Source organism: Haliaeetus leucocephalus, unplaced genomic scaffold (assembly GCF_000737465.1).
Source record: "Haliaeetus leucocephalus isolate CR32 unplaced genomic scaffold, Haliaeetus_leucocephalus-4.0 Scaffold2, whole genome shotgun sequence".
Classification (NCBI taxonomy): Eukaryota; Metazoa; Chordata; class Aves; order Accipitriformes; family Accipitridae; genus Haliaeetus; species Haliaeetus leucocephalus.
Window position 1 is genome coordinate 3,485,861 of NW_010972438.1, and position 18,923 is coordinate 3,504,783.

The following is an 18,923-nucleotide window of genomic DNA, read 5'->3' on the forward strand; positions in this document are numbered from 1 at the left end:
AAAGTAATATCAAGCTTCTCTAGAGGAAAAAATGGAAGGTCACAATTAAATTAAACAGGGAGAGTGAGGGGAAAAAAAAATCCTTAGCTGACTTGATTTTTGTTCATGCACCAAGAAACCCAGTGCGAAGAAACATGCCATAAAGTCATAGTGCTGGTCTACATCTGTTTTGTGTTATTTTTTCCCCTTTTACAGAGTTAGCAGCATAAAATATTAAAGCTCTTTTCTGAACCGAACACAGGACTTGCACCGAGCAGTAAGTGTTGATGCAGCCTTAGGGCTCTTACTCTAAACCCCATCTGCAGGCCAGAGGCATATCTGAGGATCTGACCCTCTCAAAGGGAAGGGAACATAAGAAATATATTTTTAATATTTTATATTCCTGAACAGTTTTCTCACTTGTCACGGCAGAGTTCATTTGTCACCTGTCATCACAGAGTCACTTTGCCGTCTGCATGAGTTTTCTCCAGATTGGAATGCTCTTAAAAACAGATTTCTCTCCTCAGTCTAAATCTCACGGGCCAGATTTATCCCTGCCAGAGCTACACTGATTTGACTGACTTATGCTGGAGGTGGCCCTGGCCCCCTGTGTCAAACTACCTCTTGGCAGGGGTTAACTTTATTTAACTCTTATCCCCAACTGGCTTCTTTCATTTATATTCCCCTCTGCTCCCACAGAGGCCTGGTTTCCCAGGAGATCCCCTTCTGCCTCCATGCCCGGGGTCCTGCTGGGTATCTCACGTTAAACACCCCACAGTCCTGCTTCAGGCTATCAATTTATGTTTATAGTGCTTCTACCAACAAGATGATAATCTGTGCTCGTAATATGTACAATAAAAAAATGGCAAGGAAGAGAGGGGTCTCACACACTGCTGAAAGTGTGTAACAAGCATGTCCATGCATATTTTGGCCCTTCCCAAATTCCTGCCCAGCCCTTTGGAGATCTCGATCCAGCACAGAATTACTTCTTGCAGAATTACCTTGGGTTATCCCCAGACACTAGTGCTTTATCTATCTCATTCCAGCTGCAAAGCCATCAGACTTTCTTCCAATGGGAATTTCAAGATTTACCTGAGTGATTGATATAAAGGATTTTTGAATGTGAATCTTCTAAGTGGGATTTCAGGTGTAATACTCATTATTAGTTGTTCTGTCAGTAGCATTTAGAAATGAATATTTACAGCTCAGTGCATTCTCCGTACCAGATATGGTTTGCCTATTGAGAAAAGCTATGCCTGTGGCCTTATTCCTTTGCACTGTGCAAAGTACCAATGACATGCACTGTTTCTCCTTCTTCAACATAAGCTACGGAATAGAGAATTTTATCTTGTACCTTAAAAGCTTTGTTTCAGACAGGATCAACCTTCACTGCAAAAATAACTAATCAATTAATTTCATTATTTTTATTCAAAAAAAGCCAGTCATTTGTTCCACAGAATTTAATTCAGTATTTTTTTCCCCTTGTAGTCCCCCACCTGTAACTTCTTTTTTGTCACACCAAAGAATGAAGAAGCTCATGTGGACATTATGGATATTTTATTTCATAATTTATTAGAATCTAAGTCATATTGTCTGCAATGAAAGTAGAGCAGATAAAAAGAAAATCACCCAGGCTGCAAATATAGACTGGTTTTATCCTTCAAAAATATTAAATTTTATCAATCAGAATCTAGCAGCTCTGGGACCTGTAGATGCTTTGTTACCTACTATATCTCAATCACATATATTGCTTTTCCAATACAACTTGCAATGGGTTGATTTAGGATAAACACTTTTATAGGAACTGCAGAATAGTAAGTAATATATAACTAAAAGATAATCTTCAAATACTTATACATTCCCTATTACTACTTTATCTGACTAGCTCACTGCCTGTACCACTCCTTACAACATCTCTGTAATGTGTGTTTCCATTTCACAGATAAAGAATTCCTGTATGAGAGGAGTGAGAGCCTTCTTTTATTATAAAAGTTTAAGCAACTAACCTAATGGAATAAAACAGCTTTAACAAAGTGTCCTGATACAGCACAGCCTTGAACATGGTGGTAAGTACTCTGAGAGAGATATTTAAAACCATTTGAGAGAGAAAAAAATGGATCTTGGCTTTCTGATGCTGCTTGGTCTGCTATGACATTAAAAAAAAGGGGAATGTTGCTACCCTCAGCTCCAGTTCATGTGTTTAACAAGAGAGAGGAGGTCATGACTGCCTTTGGCGTCGAAGGACATTAGGTGGGCTCTGAGAACACAGACTCAAACCTTTAGGGAATGACGGAGAAAGCAAAACCCCTTCATTATGTAGACATACCCATATCTTCTGGGTTTAAGATTCCAGGCTGTTCTTTCTGTCTTCAGGAATGTCTGGACATTTGCATAATCCTATTCTTGTAGCAGCTGATCTTTAAAATAGAAACACTATTATCACCCTGCCTTGTCCTGTCAGCAAGCAGGTGAAACCCTTCCAGGCTTCCTGCTTCATCATTGCTGGATAGTGGTTGATGGCTCCTCCTTTTCCTTAAGCCTGTGAGAGCCTGTGTGTGCACAGATTTCTGCAAAGAAATAAATACTGGAAAGCTCAACAGAGATACGGAAGATGAGCTGAACATAGTGAGATCTTGCAGTATTTTTGGTCTTTGAGTGAGGAAAGCGGCATTGTTTATAGTCAGTTTTCTGCAAATATTCTGCTCAAAGTAGCCTTGAAGGAAACTGCCCCACTTCAGAGTGGCTAGAGCAGTGTACAGACCCCTTGCAGCAATGCATATGAGGTTATCGCCATGTTTTTCCTAATTTGGGGGGGGAACATTGTGAAGAAGAGGGAAGAAAGAAAATATGCCTGAGGCTGCTGGGTCTGCTCCATGGAGAGCATCCATTAAGCAAAGACCTTGATGTAGACTCCCACCATGGGGAGCTGCTGCAGGAGAGTGCTGGAGCTTTGGCACAGTGTCCATAGCAATCAGAACTGATAAATGAAAGTTCCATTCCTTTTTACTCCAGGCAGAATTTTGACAAAATATGGGCTTTATTTCCAAGTAATAAACTGAATTCTTGGTATTTTTACTGTAACTTGTTCTATTCAGAAGCTTGCACTCCACCTATGCATACACAGGGAGAGGTAGGTACTGCTACTGTAGTTATATTGGATTATTTAACTGGTTAAAAATCCAAAAAGCAATTTTGAGCTATAAGCCTATTTAGTGACATAAGGAGAGATGACAGTAGTATTTCCATCCTCCAGACAGGATTGATCTGCAGGGAGTGTTGCTACTGCAGGTTACATTTTTTTTCTCACCTGCTCACGGGAAGATGCAGATTGTGAGGTGTTGCCAAGATCATCAGGAGGGCTGTGCAGAGCCTGGAAAGGACACTGGTTTATATCTGATTCTCCATATATCTGCAAGTTGAGATATGTTTCTGCATTATATATATAGGGAAGCCCTTTCAAAACAGAGAGGTGGGCTTAATGCATTACTTAGCATTTGTAGGTTATAGAATGGTGTGAATAGAGGTGACTCTATGACTTTACCTGAAGTGTCCCTATAGAGGATAAGGGAACGTAGTAAATGAAGTAAAACTTTGGGGGATGAAAGTTTGCTGGTGACCTGCTTCTGCCACTGGAAAGCTGAGCTCTTCCTCCTGTTTGCTCTTCAGTTATCAGTTGGCCATCCCTGAGTACCTACTGAATGCTACATTGAGAAGCATATACCTCCTTTTGAAAAAGAAAGATGTTGCAGTGTTCATTCTTGCAATATAAGCTGCTAGACAGCCTGATCAGTATGCCAGCCCTCGCATGCAGTGATGAATTAACAATCAGTTTAAAGACCCAGAGAGCTTTACTCAAGGTGGTAGTTACAACATCTAGCACACCTTTTAATCAAATACAATTGTTGCAGAGGGATTTCTGGACACACACAGTACCACAATACAACCAATCCAGAAGTGTATGTGCCATTTAAAGTAAAATTCATGCATGTCCAGACTTTGCAAATTCAGACTATCTGATCTAAGTGTATTGATTTTTCCATTTTCTGTTTCAAAGCATATACTACAAGTAAAAAGGGTTATGACATTTTGAGGCGTGCTGTATTGCTTTGTGATGTTTCTGTAATTTGTGCGCAGTCAAAGGTAAATAACATGATGAAGTAATCAGATGAAAAGTGGGCTTTCATGCTAGCTGAGCGTCTTGCAGACAGTGACTCTTAACAGGGCTTTGCTAATGCTCAGACTGTCATGATGTAGCAAAGACTAAATGGACTTGATTGCTTTTAATATATTTCCCCTGAAACGGTTAAATGCTAATGATGGACTATTATGCTTCAGAATGGAAAAACTCTGTCAAGGAGGAATTATTGCCTCTTTAATTTGTTATTTCAGCAAAACTGTGTTGTCTTCTGTCTATCTGACAAAAATCATGTGAGAGCACTTGGGAGATGCAGATTTTATTCCAAGTGCTCCAGCACTATCACTGTCATCCGTGCTGCTATGAGCACGTTGTCACTGGCCAAGAGGAGGGAGGATGTGCATATTTAGAAAAATGCTATTGAGAATAAGCACCAAGAAAAACCCCTCAGCACCCCTTTGAAAAACATGAGAATATGGTTGCAGCCCAAAAATGCCAGGGAAAAATCCTTCCTTGGTCTGTAGCATGGGGGAAAACTTTTAAATACATAGTCTAATGTCTCCACTGTGTGCCCTCCTGTGTGGTTCAGGACAAAATGACTAATCCTATTCATGAATTTAAATTGTTGTCATTGTTTGTCAGAATTCATGATTAATAATGGGAGCCTGAAGCCTGAGAAAGCCGCAGTCATCATGACTGTCTATCAGCGATGGTAGGGCAATTTGACTGAGAATCTAATTTAAGATCCCTAGGCAGCTAGATGTTTTCAATTAATACTGAATTTTCTGGGTTTATGCCCTGAATAGTTATGAATTAGGTTCACACATGATTCTTTTTCATGGTTGAGTACTTTGTTTTCTAGTTTGTATAATTGCGCTTCTTGTTTCTCTTACATATCTCTTAATGTCTCTGTTATAGACATGTATGAGAACTAAAAGAATTGGTAACAGGCCTGGACAGGCTGTTTTACTGCAGCTAGTTATGGGGATTTCCCTCAAGACCAGTTGTTTGTGCACAGTTACTTTTACTTAAAACTGATGAAATAATTAAAACAAATCCCCTGTGTGCCATGGGATAGAGTTCTGGTTGAAGCCATATTTAAGCAGTTCTCTGTAACAGGTTTTTTGTTTGTCTCTTTTAAGGCATGAAATGCAATTTAGATGTTCTTCATTAATAAAAACAGATTTTTGCAAAACATCAAATTAATATGCATATAAATGCATCTTGGCACCACAGAATAGGAGAAACTCCAGTTTTACTGATCAAAATACTTCTTTAAACCTGGATGCTTTTTTCTTTCGTGAGTTTTGAACACAACTGTGATCCCCCTGTCTCTGGCTCAGAGGCGATAGCCACTGTGTTTGTGCCTGCTCGGGCTCTGCGGTGACTTCAGGAGGTGGCTCTGCTGGTGGCTGGGCTTGGGGCAGCTGCTTCATCAGCAGTGTCTGCTCCAATGTGCATGCAGGAGAAGCAAAACCTGGGACATCTGGGACACTTGTGCATAAGCATCTTCATTTTGGTTTGGAAAGTGAGTTGTGTAAAACTTGGAGGAAAACCTCCCATGTCGCCATCTCTTTCTTCAAGCTGCTTCTCTTGCATAGCTCACAAAGATGAACTGCCCATGGAGTTGTCTTTGACCTTCCCTTAATGTAGAGCTGAAGCGTAACTAGTGACCTTGTGTTGGATGTCAATACTGAACTTGGAGGGGGGAAAGTATCATGCGGGTGGCATGTCATGACTTGGGAGCAAAGCTCAAAACTCAAATCTGCACAAGGACCCCTGCGTCTGTGACAGGCTACACAAGCTGGGATCTGACACCAATGCTTTTTAACCAGATGGAAGATCCAGATCAACAATTCCAGCTCTTGCAAAGCACAGGTTAGCTTTTCAAAATGTACTGCTTGCTGGGTAGCAAGAGATGCACAGGATTTATAGGGAGCTTTCAACTTTATTTATGACAAAACAAACCTTTGCCAGGAAGTATGAATAACGTAGGACTGCCATCCTATGTATCCTGCTAATGCATTTATATGCTCTTGCTCTGCTCTCTCTCACTGATGCTGTCTCTCATTTTCAGCTTGTAGCTTTAATAATCTATGCCACTTCCTTCTGTACAATATTCCTCCCGCAGCTTTCATTTGACAGCTCTGTTTTTAATAGAGGATAAGCATGAAACTCCAGCTGAATCTGAAGACATATTTCTAATCTCATACCGCATTTATTTTGCTACTTGGAGAGCTCACTATCTTGAACAGAGGAAAAAGCATTTTTCACATATTAACTTGAGATGTACAATAGGTTTCCAGAGGTATCGTTAATTTAAGCTCAAACTCAGAGTTAGTTATCTTGTAGTAAAAAGACAAATACGCATAAACCCTGTTACTTGGATAATAGGCTTGATTCAATTATTTATCATGGTGATGGCAATAATATGCCAGGCAGTTCGATTCAGGGAAGAGTCCCATTTTGTTAGGTATTGAATGAAGGTGTCATAATATCAACATGCCTGCCTGCCTGGATTTTAAGATATAGCCTGAAGTATTGGTTGAAACAAAGTAAATTGGATGGCAACATGAAAATAAGAAATAAGAAAATGTTAACTGTGAAATAACTGTTTCAAGGTAATTTGTTCCACTGTTCACATCAGGTCATTATAACATTTTCCATGTACTGTTTTTTTTCTATTGTAAGACAAGTTAAAACTCATAGTTTAACAGTGATACCACTAAATTGAAGCATTTTCCTGTATGTTTGTGTTTGCCAATGTAAATGACAACCTTCAATTTGTCTTTCCTCTCTCTTTCATATGGGAAAGGATGTAAACATCTCACCACTAATGAAAAAGTAGTGTGCTTCCTGAATATGGGATATATTTACCATTATATGGTTGCTGTTAAGAACTGGAGGATTAAAGCAGGATGGTAGCTGTGGGTTTGTCTGCTGCTGTGGACAAACGAGACCCAACTTTGTTGTGACCTTCTCCTCGCAGTAACTTTGGGAAGTGTCTTGGGGGGAGGGGGGTATGAAGCTGAAGTAAAGGAACTGCTTGATATTTAGCCCATTTTGATTGTTGTATATTGGCATGAGACTTCAAGCTATTAGTGAGTCAAGTATGTCAGAGGGAATGCTTCACCAGCATGGAATATTAAAGAACTGGTGTTTAACAGCTGAAAATACTTAATGCCATCAATGAAGTCCATTTTTTGGCAAACAGGTGCTCTAGCTGCTAAGTGGCATCAGCTGCATGGCACTGAGATGTGCTTTCCCTCAGACAGGCCAGAAATCACATGTGATTTCTTTCAAGTTTGCATGTCTGAGCCCAGACCCCTGGCCAGCAGCCACACCAGGAGTGAGGGAATTGCAAGAGGGCTCTGCAGAACCACCTTGCTCTCCGTGGGAAGGTGCACACCCATGTTCAGATCCTTAAACTCGGTCTTGTAAAGAAAATGGTGCATTGTGGTGTACAATTTCTCTTTTCTACCAGGAAAAACTTCCAAAGGATTACATTTCCAACAAGAGCTTGAAGGTGAGACACTTCTGTGCCAACCAGCATCCTTCATTCCCCTGAGGACTATCACGGATGCATTTGTGAGTGTAGAGACAAACATAGACCAGCGTCCTGACAAAGGTCTTTTCCCCTCTCTCTTCCTTACCAGTGAGGTTTTCCCCATAAGCTTTCTTTCCCTTCTTTCACTCTTTCAGTTTTCTCCAAACCCTTCTCCTTGCAAAGAGTTAAACCAAGACAATTTTCCAGAGCCAGCTTGGGTCCTACACATGGTTATGAAATGGTGATATATAAAAGTAAACATAGAAAACCATCGGAAGGAAGCACAATTAAATATTACGCGAAGGAGCACTGGCCAGAAGAGCTGTTTATATACCCCAAAAGCTGATGCACCAAGCCAGTGTGATTCCCTATGGGCTTGGAGAGCAATGAACAGGAAACCAAAGTGGTTCCAAGAATTTGAATCGGGGATAGAATTTTCCAGAAAAAGATGAAATCATTGAGTAATGTGATATGGTGAACAATCACCAGAGCCTTTTCTCTTTCACAGATATCCCTCTTTTTCCTTTTCCCACCCCTTTTTTATTTTTTATACCTCTTTTGTGCCTTTGAAAGTATTCCTTTTCTTTAGGTCTTTTCCCAGCTCCATTCCTGGCCTATCCTGGTTCCTTGGGGATTAGAGATTCCATAGACAATTTTGAGGTGGCTGTCTATTCTTGCTTCTTTCTAAAATGGGATTTGTTCTGTCACTAAACAATTTTCATCTCCAGATCTTGAAATAATTTCCCATATAGGAAGGCTGGCTTGCAAAAATGTTTCAGAAAAAGTGGGAAAATAATGAATCAAATTTTTTGTTTCCATTTGACCAGCTCTTGGGAATCAAAAGCTCTTTGAGAAATTCGGGGTAGAACATTATTAAATGAGATACTAACGATATAGCATTTGATCAGCTCTACTAAAAGAGAGTCTCTGAACCATCCTGACCTCTAATGTCTCCTTTGTATAACCCCTGCGACATGAGATTTGCTATGAGAAATGGAACAAGATTAATAATTAATACGTTTGCTGGTCTCTGAAATAGCGACACAAGGTTGGCTTTAGACACATATTTTATTAATGAGGTTTGAAAACAATTGCTTTCTCCCAGCAACAGACCTTTATACTGAAGAAAAAGGAAAGGAGGTAGTATCTGGGGATTTTTTTGTTGTTGGTGGTGTTGGCCCCCCAGGGCATTAACAGAATTCAGTCACCACATACAAACATTGTGAAAAAGATTGTGAAGTTGTGAAGAAGTGAAATGGGAAGCAAGCCTAAAATAAATTTTAAATTCTCTCAAGGCAGCGTATGTCCTCTACCCAATTGAGCTGAAATAGCAAACATTTCAGAGCATAGCTCACCGTTTTGCACACTGGGTAAGGAAAAAGAGTGTTTCTTATTCTGTTAATGAAAAAAAAAAATCAGTGTGGCAATTAGGGGTACAATGTTTTTATAACTGGGACCTCATTACGCTATAGAAAATAGAAAGCCTAACTTTTTGCAACATTTCCCCCACCACGACAATTCTAACTACATGCAATATAGCAAAGCAAGCATGTCTTAAAAAGTGGAAATGCCTTAATTAAGTGAAAATAATTGCACTTATCTTCCTTGACCTTTCAATTTTCTGAAAGTTATTCTTGTTCCTGAGGGCTAGCAGCCATCAGATGTCTGTTTTTGTTATTAATATTTACTAGGAACAATTTTTTTAAGAATAAACACTGCTGAAGTAAACCAAACCTTTTGAACAGAATCACCAATGATACTTTAATTATCCAATAAATTACAGCTCATGTGCAGAATTAATCAGAAAATAATGCTCTAATAAATATGATCTTCCCAACTTACATGCAAATTGAAGCTTTGCCTTCCTGCTCAGAATTGTTCCAAATGAATTTGTGGCCAAACACTGGTATGTTCCAATATCCTGTTTTTTATGTGGGTTATTGATTGCCAAGCTGCCTCCAACCAACCTGTAGTGATAACTCATGGTAAGATCAATATCTGTGCCATTTTGCTTCCACCTTTGAGGGGAAAAAAATCAAATTATGCTTATAATTTACAGAGCCTATTCATATTTATCTTAAATAGTGTGCTGTAGCATACCTGTAATGATAAAAATGTAGTTAAATATCACAAAATTATATCATTTTTCACACGAGACTGCTTCTTATATCAATCTTAATGATATCAGTAATTCTGTCCTTTGAAAAATCTTTACTGCTTTTATGCTAGTCACTAGTGTTCATTCAAATGTCTACAAAAAGTAATTATAACTTATTCATACAAACTAAGTTATCCGTCCAATTGGGAGTATGGTATATACCTTGACTACAGCTACCTTATTTTTTATAATATAAATGGTACCTGAATGTACTTTACAGTCCTTGCAAATGATGTCATAAATCTGGTTACAAAAATGATTTGGAGATAAGATCAGCAAGGATTACACTTCAGAGGACAGATGAAAGCAGAGAGAGAAGTTTTTTACACAGCAAATTTGAGCCTGATAATTTAATGATGAGAATGCTGCTATTTTAAAACATGATTTGTCCGTTAGTCCACAAAGTAGAAAATGGATTGTGTCTGCAACATTACACAGCTATTTACAAATGTCAAAATCAAATTTATATTTCAAAGAAAACAAATATTATATGTTTTAAAGAACGGAAATTTTGTGGCTTTACCGTTAGTCACATAAGGGTTGAATTTTTATTGTCCGCATGAGGTCCAAAGGGAGAATAAAGGACCTCAGTCACTGATGCCTGCAAGCTTTGGGCTTGCTAATGCCACACTTTAGGTTGTCAGCAATCCTAAAACTACATAACCACATCTTTTCTTCTCCTAGTTTTATACCACAACTATTTCTCCAGCCTGTATCATTTCTGGTGACCTATGTGGGTGTGATGCCTACCCCTCCATAGCATGCGAAGACCGCAAAAGAGTTGCTAATGGCTCACTTTGGGTTTGCAGAAGGCTTTATGGTGGTCCTTGAAACAAGGGCAATTGTGTCCTTGTTGATTATCTGAAGGATCACAGCATAAAAAATTTCTGTTTCTTGTTATTTGCAGAGGTGAACTTACAGTGATGGTAGTTTCCAGTTAACAAATTGAAGCAAAGTTGCACCGTAACTATATTCCTGGAAGATTTGACCTGGATATACAGCACAATACTATACTTCCATCACCCACAGACCTTCCTCTACACGATCAGACTGCACAGGTAGTTGTTCTTTTGGAGGAAGATTTTCAAACTGTGCTGTGAAATGCAATTCTGTGTTCCAAGGGAAATCTTGACAAATATGTACAGAGGAAGCGAGGATCCTGACCTTTCGAGTGGGCACTTGTTGTTTTTAAAGATGAGTAATGACTGATTAAAATATGAAATCAATTGAATTCTGTGAACAAATTCTAGTAACATTAAATAATTTACCTGGGTCTGCCAACCACTGACTTAATCAACATTAAGAAATTTAGATGCAACAGTGGACCATCAGTAATTCTTCCTACCAATTGCAGCTGATTTTTGACCTTTCCATACCTCTGCTCTATTCCTTTTTTATGTTTTGCATTAGTTGGTCTAGGTTTTTGCTGCTGTTTTGGGGTATTTTGGGGGGTGGTGGGTGTTTTTGTTTTGTTTTGGTTTTGTTTGTTTGTTGGAGTTTTTTTTCCCCAAAGATGAGCAAAATCTTAGCTGGTTCCCATCCGTGAGCCTGCTCTATGAAGCAGTAGTCTGTATCAATGTTAGGATTTTGCCATATTCATATGGTACATGCTGTCTAAACCTTTCAATTTTCTAATATAGGATATTCTGGTATTTAGTTTGCCAGTTCTCTTTAACTTTGGAATCAATCACTGAAATAACTGCTGTCATCATTACATGGCTCCCAATTAAGCTCTATAATTGTTTTTCAAAACAAATGCAAAGTTGTTGGCTTAGTTGCTGCAAATGAATTCTTCACAGTATCCCCATAATCATTCTAATCACCGTGGTACAATGATTATTAAACTTTGCATATAGATCAGGGGTTCATCTCCTGGTGTGGGCTTTTTCCTAATTAAAATGTTTACATCACTGAAGAAAGTGAATTAATGAATTCATATGATAGACAGTGATTTAATGACTTTGTTCTGCAGTATACTGTCTAATACACAGAAATCTTTGAAGGATTAGTTTAAGAAAATTTTAATGTAAGCCTGTTAAAGCAAGGATCACCTACATATTTTTGTGAACTTCTTCATGAAACCACTGGAAAATACTTTTCATTAATTATAGGGAAAGCATCCTGGACCAATTGTTTCAGAGCCTAAACTTTTAAAAAAATGCTATATTCTGATGCTTAATTCATTAGTTCCCTAGGAATGTAAGACTTCTCCAATCGTATTGATATATCCAAACTTAAAAAAAAGACTGTGTTTTATGAACTCATAGAACAAATGATCATATTCTATTTGCTTCAAAATCTAACTTTTTATAGAACACCAGTTATAAAACATTCCCCACAAATTCTTAATTAAGTTAAAGACTTTCAGAACGTATATATGTGGGACCTCCCCCCTCTTCCCATCTTGATTTAAAGATCTCAAGCAAGAGGTAGTCTATTCTCTCTTGTTCTCTTTTCTTAAATTGTTGCTGATTTATCCTAACATTCAGATGTACCAATATACCAGTATTCTTCCAAGCCACTGGGTTACGTTAAATCTTTGATGCTGGGCTTAGTGGGAACTTCCTTCTAAAGTACAGTGCAGTCAAATCACTGATATAAGGGTAAACTTGTAATATATGGTGATTTCCTCTTATTTATATTACTTAATCAATACTTGTGATTTGCTATTCAAATAGTCTCCATCTCCAAACAAATAAAAATGAGGAGTAGTAGAATTTATTAATGGACATGAATATGTGAGTAATGTGTATTTACAATGCAACTGCAAATTATGCAATCTGTCTTTAGGGTAATATCTTATAAGAAAATTGTGGAAAAAATAATATAATATCTATCATGTTTTCACACTGAAAAAAAATATTGATCTAACTAAAAATGTTCAAAGAAGACAGAAGAACAGAAAGCTTAGAAAAATGGTGAAATATTAGAGATCCTTGCAGAATACAAATATTCTTAGGACTTGTTTGAGAAATGTCAATGTTTCTTTATACTCAAGTTGACTGTTAAGCTGCATACCCACAGGTTTCTCTGGTGTTTACACTTCCCTTATCCTCTCTGAGCAGAATTTCTTCTGGGCCACGTACCCACTGACACGGCAACCCTGACACCTCTCCCTACGTGCCAACCCATGTGCAAGGAAATCCAGCAGAGCTGAGGAGATGGACTCCTCAGCCCAGAGCTGCCACTTTATAGGAAAAATACAAGTGCGAGGTATCTGACTTGCAATCCAAGACGCACACAGGCTCATAATGATCCTCAGAGGAGGAGTTGGTTTAGAATCATAGAATCATTTAGGTTGGAAAAGACCTTCAAGATCATCAAGTCCAACCATCAACCATGCCCACTAAACCATGTTCTGGAGTACCCCGTCTACTCGCTTTTTGAATATCTCCAGGGATGGTGACTCAACCACTTCCCTGAGCAGCCTATTCCAGTGTCTGACAACCCTCTCAGTAAAAAAATTTTTCCTAATATCTAACCTAAATCTCCCTTGCCTCAACTTGAGGCCATTTCCTCTCGTCCTATCTCCAGCCACCTGACAGAAGAGACCAACACCCACCTCAGTACAACCCCCTTTCAGGCAGTTGTAGAGAGCGATAATGTCTCCCCTCAGCCTCCTCTTTTCTAGACTAAACAGCCCCAGTTCCCTGAGCCGCTCCTCATAAGACTTGTGCTCCAGGCCCCTCAATGACTTGGTTGCCCTTCTCTGGACACACTCCAGCACCTCAGTGTCTTTCCTGTGGTGAGGGGCCCAAAACTGAACACAGAACTCGAGGTGCGGCCTCGCCAGCGCCGAGTACAGGGGAGCAACCACCTCCCTGCTCCTGCTGGCCACACTATTTCTGATACAGGCCAGGATGCCGTTGGCCTTCTGGGCCACCTGACCACACTGCTGGCTCATATTCAGCCGGCTGTCAACAAGCACCCCCAGGTCTTTCTCTGTCGGGCAGCTTTCCAGCCACTCTTCCCTAAGCCCGTAGCGCTGCCTGGGGTTGCCGTGACTGAAGTGCAGGACCCAGGGCCCGGCACTCGGCCTCGTTGAACTTCATACAGTTGGCCTCAACCCATCGACCCAGCCTGTCCAGATCTCTCTGTAGAGCCTCCCTACCCTCAAGCAGATCGACCCTGCCTCCCAACTTGGTGTCGTCTGCAAACTTGCTGAGGGTGCACTCGATCCCCTCGTCCAAATCATCGATAAAGATATTAAAAAGAACGGGGCCCAACACCAAGCCCTGGGGAACACCACTTGTGACCTGCCGCCAACTGGATTTCACCTCATTCACCACTACCCTCTGGGCTTGGCCATCCAGCCAGTTCTTCACCCAGTGAAGGGTGCACTTATCCAGGCCACGAGATGCCAGGTTCTCAAGGAGTATGCCATGAGAGACAGTGTCAAAGGCCTTGCTGAAGTCGAGGCAGATAACATCCACAGCCTTTGCCTCATCCACTAGGTGGGTCGTCTGGTCATAGAAAGAGATCAGGTTGGTCAAGCAGGACCTGCCTTTCATAAACCCATGCTGACTGGGCCTGATCCCCTGCTTATCCTGGACTTGCCATGTGAGTGCTCTCAAGACAAACTGTTCCATAATCTTCCCTGGTACCGAGGTCAGGCTGACAGGCCTGTAGTTTGCCGGATCCTCCCTCCGACCCTTCTTATAAATGGGAGTCCCATTGGCAAGCCTCCAGTCCTCTGGGACCTCCCCTGTTGACCAGGATCGCTGATAGATGATGGAGAGTGGCTTGGCAAGGACCTCTGCCAGTTCCCTCAGTACTCTTGAATGGATCCCATGAGGTCCCGTAAGTTTCAAGGAGATAAAGCTGCTGTTTGGTCACCTACAATCCTTGATATTTTGGTAGGGAAAATTTTAACTTTTGAGACAAGATTATGGTTTCTGGTAAGTGGATATTTAACCAGGAAATTTCTGATCACATCTGTAAGGATACTGTACAGTGCTATGCAATGTCTAAGTAGCTATAACTAAATGAGTCCCATTTCTATGATTAATGAATCTGGAAAAGAGTATTGTTGCATAGAAACTATTTAGGAAAAGGAAACATTTTCTTTCAGAAGATGTGACTTTTTTCTGGAAATGAAATGTGAAGGTGTATCAATTTCAGTGAAACTATCAATGTATGAATCTTGAAGCAATTAAGGAATTAGTAAAAGACTCCACTTAGTCAATTTGCAAATATTTTGGATAAATTCAAATGCAATATTTCATTAATCTGTTTTGCTTGCCTTTAAAAAAAGATACATTTAGAGCTATTAGGATTTCCTGCTGAAAGAGCTTTTTCCAGCTCTACAAGTAAAATCCTGGAAGTTTTACAAAGCACGCATGGCTGCATCATGATTTTGTACCAAAGTTACCATAGCTAGAAGCTCTTACTTTTATATACATCTTTCCCTAATTTGAACTATTTTCTATGTGGATATATGCATACATGATTTAATGAATTATCTTTTCAGTGTACAGCTATAATAAAAGTACGTATTTTTTTTTTCTATTTTGTTCTATGTTTCTTAGTTTATTTGTATTCACACGGAAACATCCTTCCAAGTCACCTGAGATTTTCTTGTAACTGGGAAAAAAACCCTTGCAAAACCACCTAGTATGCAGTATTTCCATAGAGGAAGAAAATAGAAAGTTTGAAAACTATTGACAGTGTACAAGACAACAGAGATTGAAGGCAATTTTAATTCTACTCCACTTTTGAAGCAGAATCTGCAATGAGTCAAGGGACAGCATTTTAGTGAACAAGTATGCTACAGCAGGGTTGTCGTTTGTTTTTGCAGGGTGTAAGATAAATATATTTTGGGGGTTACTGGGAATCATTATACGATTTTATGCTATGATTATAAACATATTTTATGTCATTTGCAATCATTATAGACTTTGTACTTCTGTTCCCCCCACTTTTATTTGTCTGTTACAGCTATCTTCTGTGGTACTTTGATTTGGATTGAATTTGAATCTCTTGATCTTATTTTACTGCATCATTCTAAATTATGCTGAAATATTAAAATATTGTTATAATGAATAATGCTTATGCTGCCCTTGGATTTCTTATTTTTTCAATTGACTGCTCCCTGTGAAGGTTACTGAGGGAAAAAAAATCCTCAATTTCAAACTTGCATGAAAACGCTAGATTATGTGATTACTCTGGATACTGAATGTAAATTCAGAAAAAGAGCTAGAACTAAGCACCTGAGACCAAACAGGAAATGTCAACATACTGCAGAAAACACTTGCTTGGCAGGTCTAGGTGACTTCTTTCTGTCTGTTTGTTTGTTTGTTTGTTTCAGTGTTGTGGAAGGCTAGCTGTACTGAACGGAATGACTTAATGGAAGAAAACTGTGGAACTGTGGTACGTTCATGGATTGGCTGTAAGCAGAAAAAGAAGTAAAATTTGTTCCTTTAGTTGATGATAATCCCTCAATCAACTGTAACAGAAAAGCTTAAGTGCAAAAAATTGTAAATCTAATTTGAAAGGTTATGTTTATTTACCACCAACATCACACAGGGAAATAGTTGAAATAATGTACCTGATATTAAAAACAGTTTTGACTTTATAGAAAAAGGCATAATAGATAAAATGGTATTTATCAGGACACCTATATAGATTTCCTAACACGTCCTGATTTTAGGGATACTTCTATCCATATTTTTGTTTCCATTGTGATCAGATCTATGTTCTCTGTTACTTCCAACAGTGTCCAACAGGAAATCAATGTCTCTCATTTTTTATTACTTAGCCCTTATGCCTACTTTAATTCTAGAATTCTTGCATTGTGGTGGTTAGACACATGGGATTTTGAAATGAAGTTGCAAAAAGTTACTACTATATTCGACGTGTCTATGAGACTAATATAGTATATAATAAAATAAAACTTTTAGGAAATGCTAAGCATTGTTTCTTTAAAGAAAAGGTATTAATCAGCACATTTATTTACGTAAAATGGCAAATTAGCTTGTATATAACTTTATTCCTGTTGTACTGGTTCTGTATTTCTGAATCAAAGAAAAACCTTGCAGTAGTCCTTGCTGTTCTTTTCCATCAGTCAACAAAGGATACAATTAAAATTTCATACTGTGCTTGACTTGTCTAAAATTGTTGGAACTTTAAATATATGGGCTTAATCCTTATCTGACAAAACTGGTGTTAGTTCTAGTGAAATCAAAGAAAAGTGCTGAAGACTTCCCATTCCCTTCAAGTCATGGTGAAAAGCTCCCAAGTTGTAATAGCAGCAGTGATAGCCTGATAACTTCTAATTGACCTAGATGGTTCAGGATCAATCCCCAGATGTTGATCTCATCTTACTAGAGTAATGGAAGGTTTGCAAAATGTCCTTATAGTGCAAATTACATAATGACTCTAATTAATGGATGGGTGGGAAAAAAGTGAAAGAGAAAATAAGAATATCAGATATATGATTGGAGGAGACTTCATAGCTCTCCTACCTAATGAAACCTGCTGTCTCTACTATTTGTGCATGTGAGGACACCATGGTTGGAATACAAGTGTCAATAATTTTTATAGGTATCTGAGGAAGCTGCATGGATATGAAGCAGATGAATGGATGAACTGGAAAGACTTGAAATTCATGATGTGAACCAGTAGATATTCATGTTGAAAACATGAAGAACAAATGGAATGGGAAATAGGTGAGGATTTCTGCTGATAGGAAGAGAAGTTATACTGTGAAAAGGAGAAAAGTATTCCTTTACTAGCACAATATTTGGAAACAAATTAATACATGAAGTTACAAAAGCCAAGTTGATAACTAGTAGTAGTACTTTACAGAGGAAACTATTGTGTGAGCAATTAAAAGCTATTGAATAAGTACTGTCTAAGTATTTGGTAGGACATAATTTTCTTTCAAGTCTTGCATGAATGACTTCTTTTTTTTTTTTTCCTTTTCCCAGACCATTATTTTCCCCATTCTTTTCTGAATAAAGCACACTGTCATTTTTTTCCAGATTTCCAGCTTTTCCTCTTATTAGACTCAGGTTTCCAGATCCTTGGTGCAACAATCTTTGTTTTAAAAGATGAGTCCATAGTTACTGAATAAACAAACAAGCCTATGTACCAAGGTTCTATTAAGTGAGTCTACAGAGTATTGTAAGCTAGGTATCAGAGCTGTGCCTTGCTGTTTCTCTAAATAAACACTATAACTATACACATGAAATGTTAGAATTAGAAATGGGCAAGGATGTTGCTTTTTTGCTTGCCAAGCATTTATTGATGTACAGAAAGTTTTATCAAATACAAATGTGCAGCATTTCCATTTTTCTATTTTTCACAGCTGTTCTCTTGATTCAGAAGTAATTTTGTATGTTTTAAAATACTTCGGGGACAATTTTCAATGATGTGCTTTCTTTTCCTATGTTAATTTTCTTAAGAGTAGACTAGCAAAAATGTTTTTCCTTCATTCCTCAAATTTACTATACCTATGTATATTCTCACTGTGAGTGCTCAACACATTTTGAGGAATGTATGACGGTGTACTACTGATTAAAACACAGTTAAAAGATTTAGAGTGAGACAATACTTTTCCAAAATTTACTTCACCTGTAGTATGGGAGTGGATATCCTTTAGCTGTACAGTTCAGTAGGATTTCTGGATTTTCTGAGCCCATGGAGTAAGTGATATCATATGGCTCTTGGATAAAAACAGGACCATGAAGGGTTTCTTCCCCTGTGAAAGACAAACAATAATTTAAGATTAGACATCTTTAGCGTGTCCTTACACATAAGAGTGTCCTTTGGTGTCCTTTGCTTTCGGTCAGAAGTTAAGGTCTGCTATTATATTCAGCAGAGAATCCACCTCCAGACATTTGGCTATTAAGGAGGAAATATTTCAAGCCTGATTGATAATAAAATCGCATATCCCAGGTGCTGGTGATTTATTTTGCAAGTGACAGTGAAGACTAGCTTCTTTGCATATTTCCTATGGAAGCTATATGGCCATTTATTAAATCTCTCCCATCTACCTCATACTTGTGCTTTAGATCACAGCTGGAAGCAGAAAAGGATGAGAATGTAGCTTTCTGTGTTTGGTGCTTCTACCTCCCTGCTCACCTGGTGAAGTGGATGCGTCA

The 18,923-nt window shown here is 38.7% G+C and overlaps 1 protein-coding gene across 1 annotated transcript in view; it reads right to left on the reverse strand.

The window, feature by feature from the left end:
- Positions 1-18,512, reverse strand: part of CNTN6 (contactin 6) — a 93,523-nt gene extending 75,011 nt beyond the window's left edge. Inside the window, exons 1-2 of the mRNA XM_010573181.1 lie at positions 18,394-18,512; positions 9,504-9,679 (exon numbers count right to left, since the gene is read on the reverse strand). Of these exons, the coding sequence (XP_010571483.1) occupies positions 9,504-9,679; positions 18,394-18,461 (244 nt within the window). The 5' untranslated portion in view covers positions 18,462-18,512. The remainder of the gene's footprint in view (positions 1-9,503; positions 9,680-18,393) is intronic.
- Between the last annotated feature and the right edge of the window lie 411 nt (positions 18,513-18,923).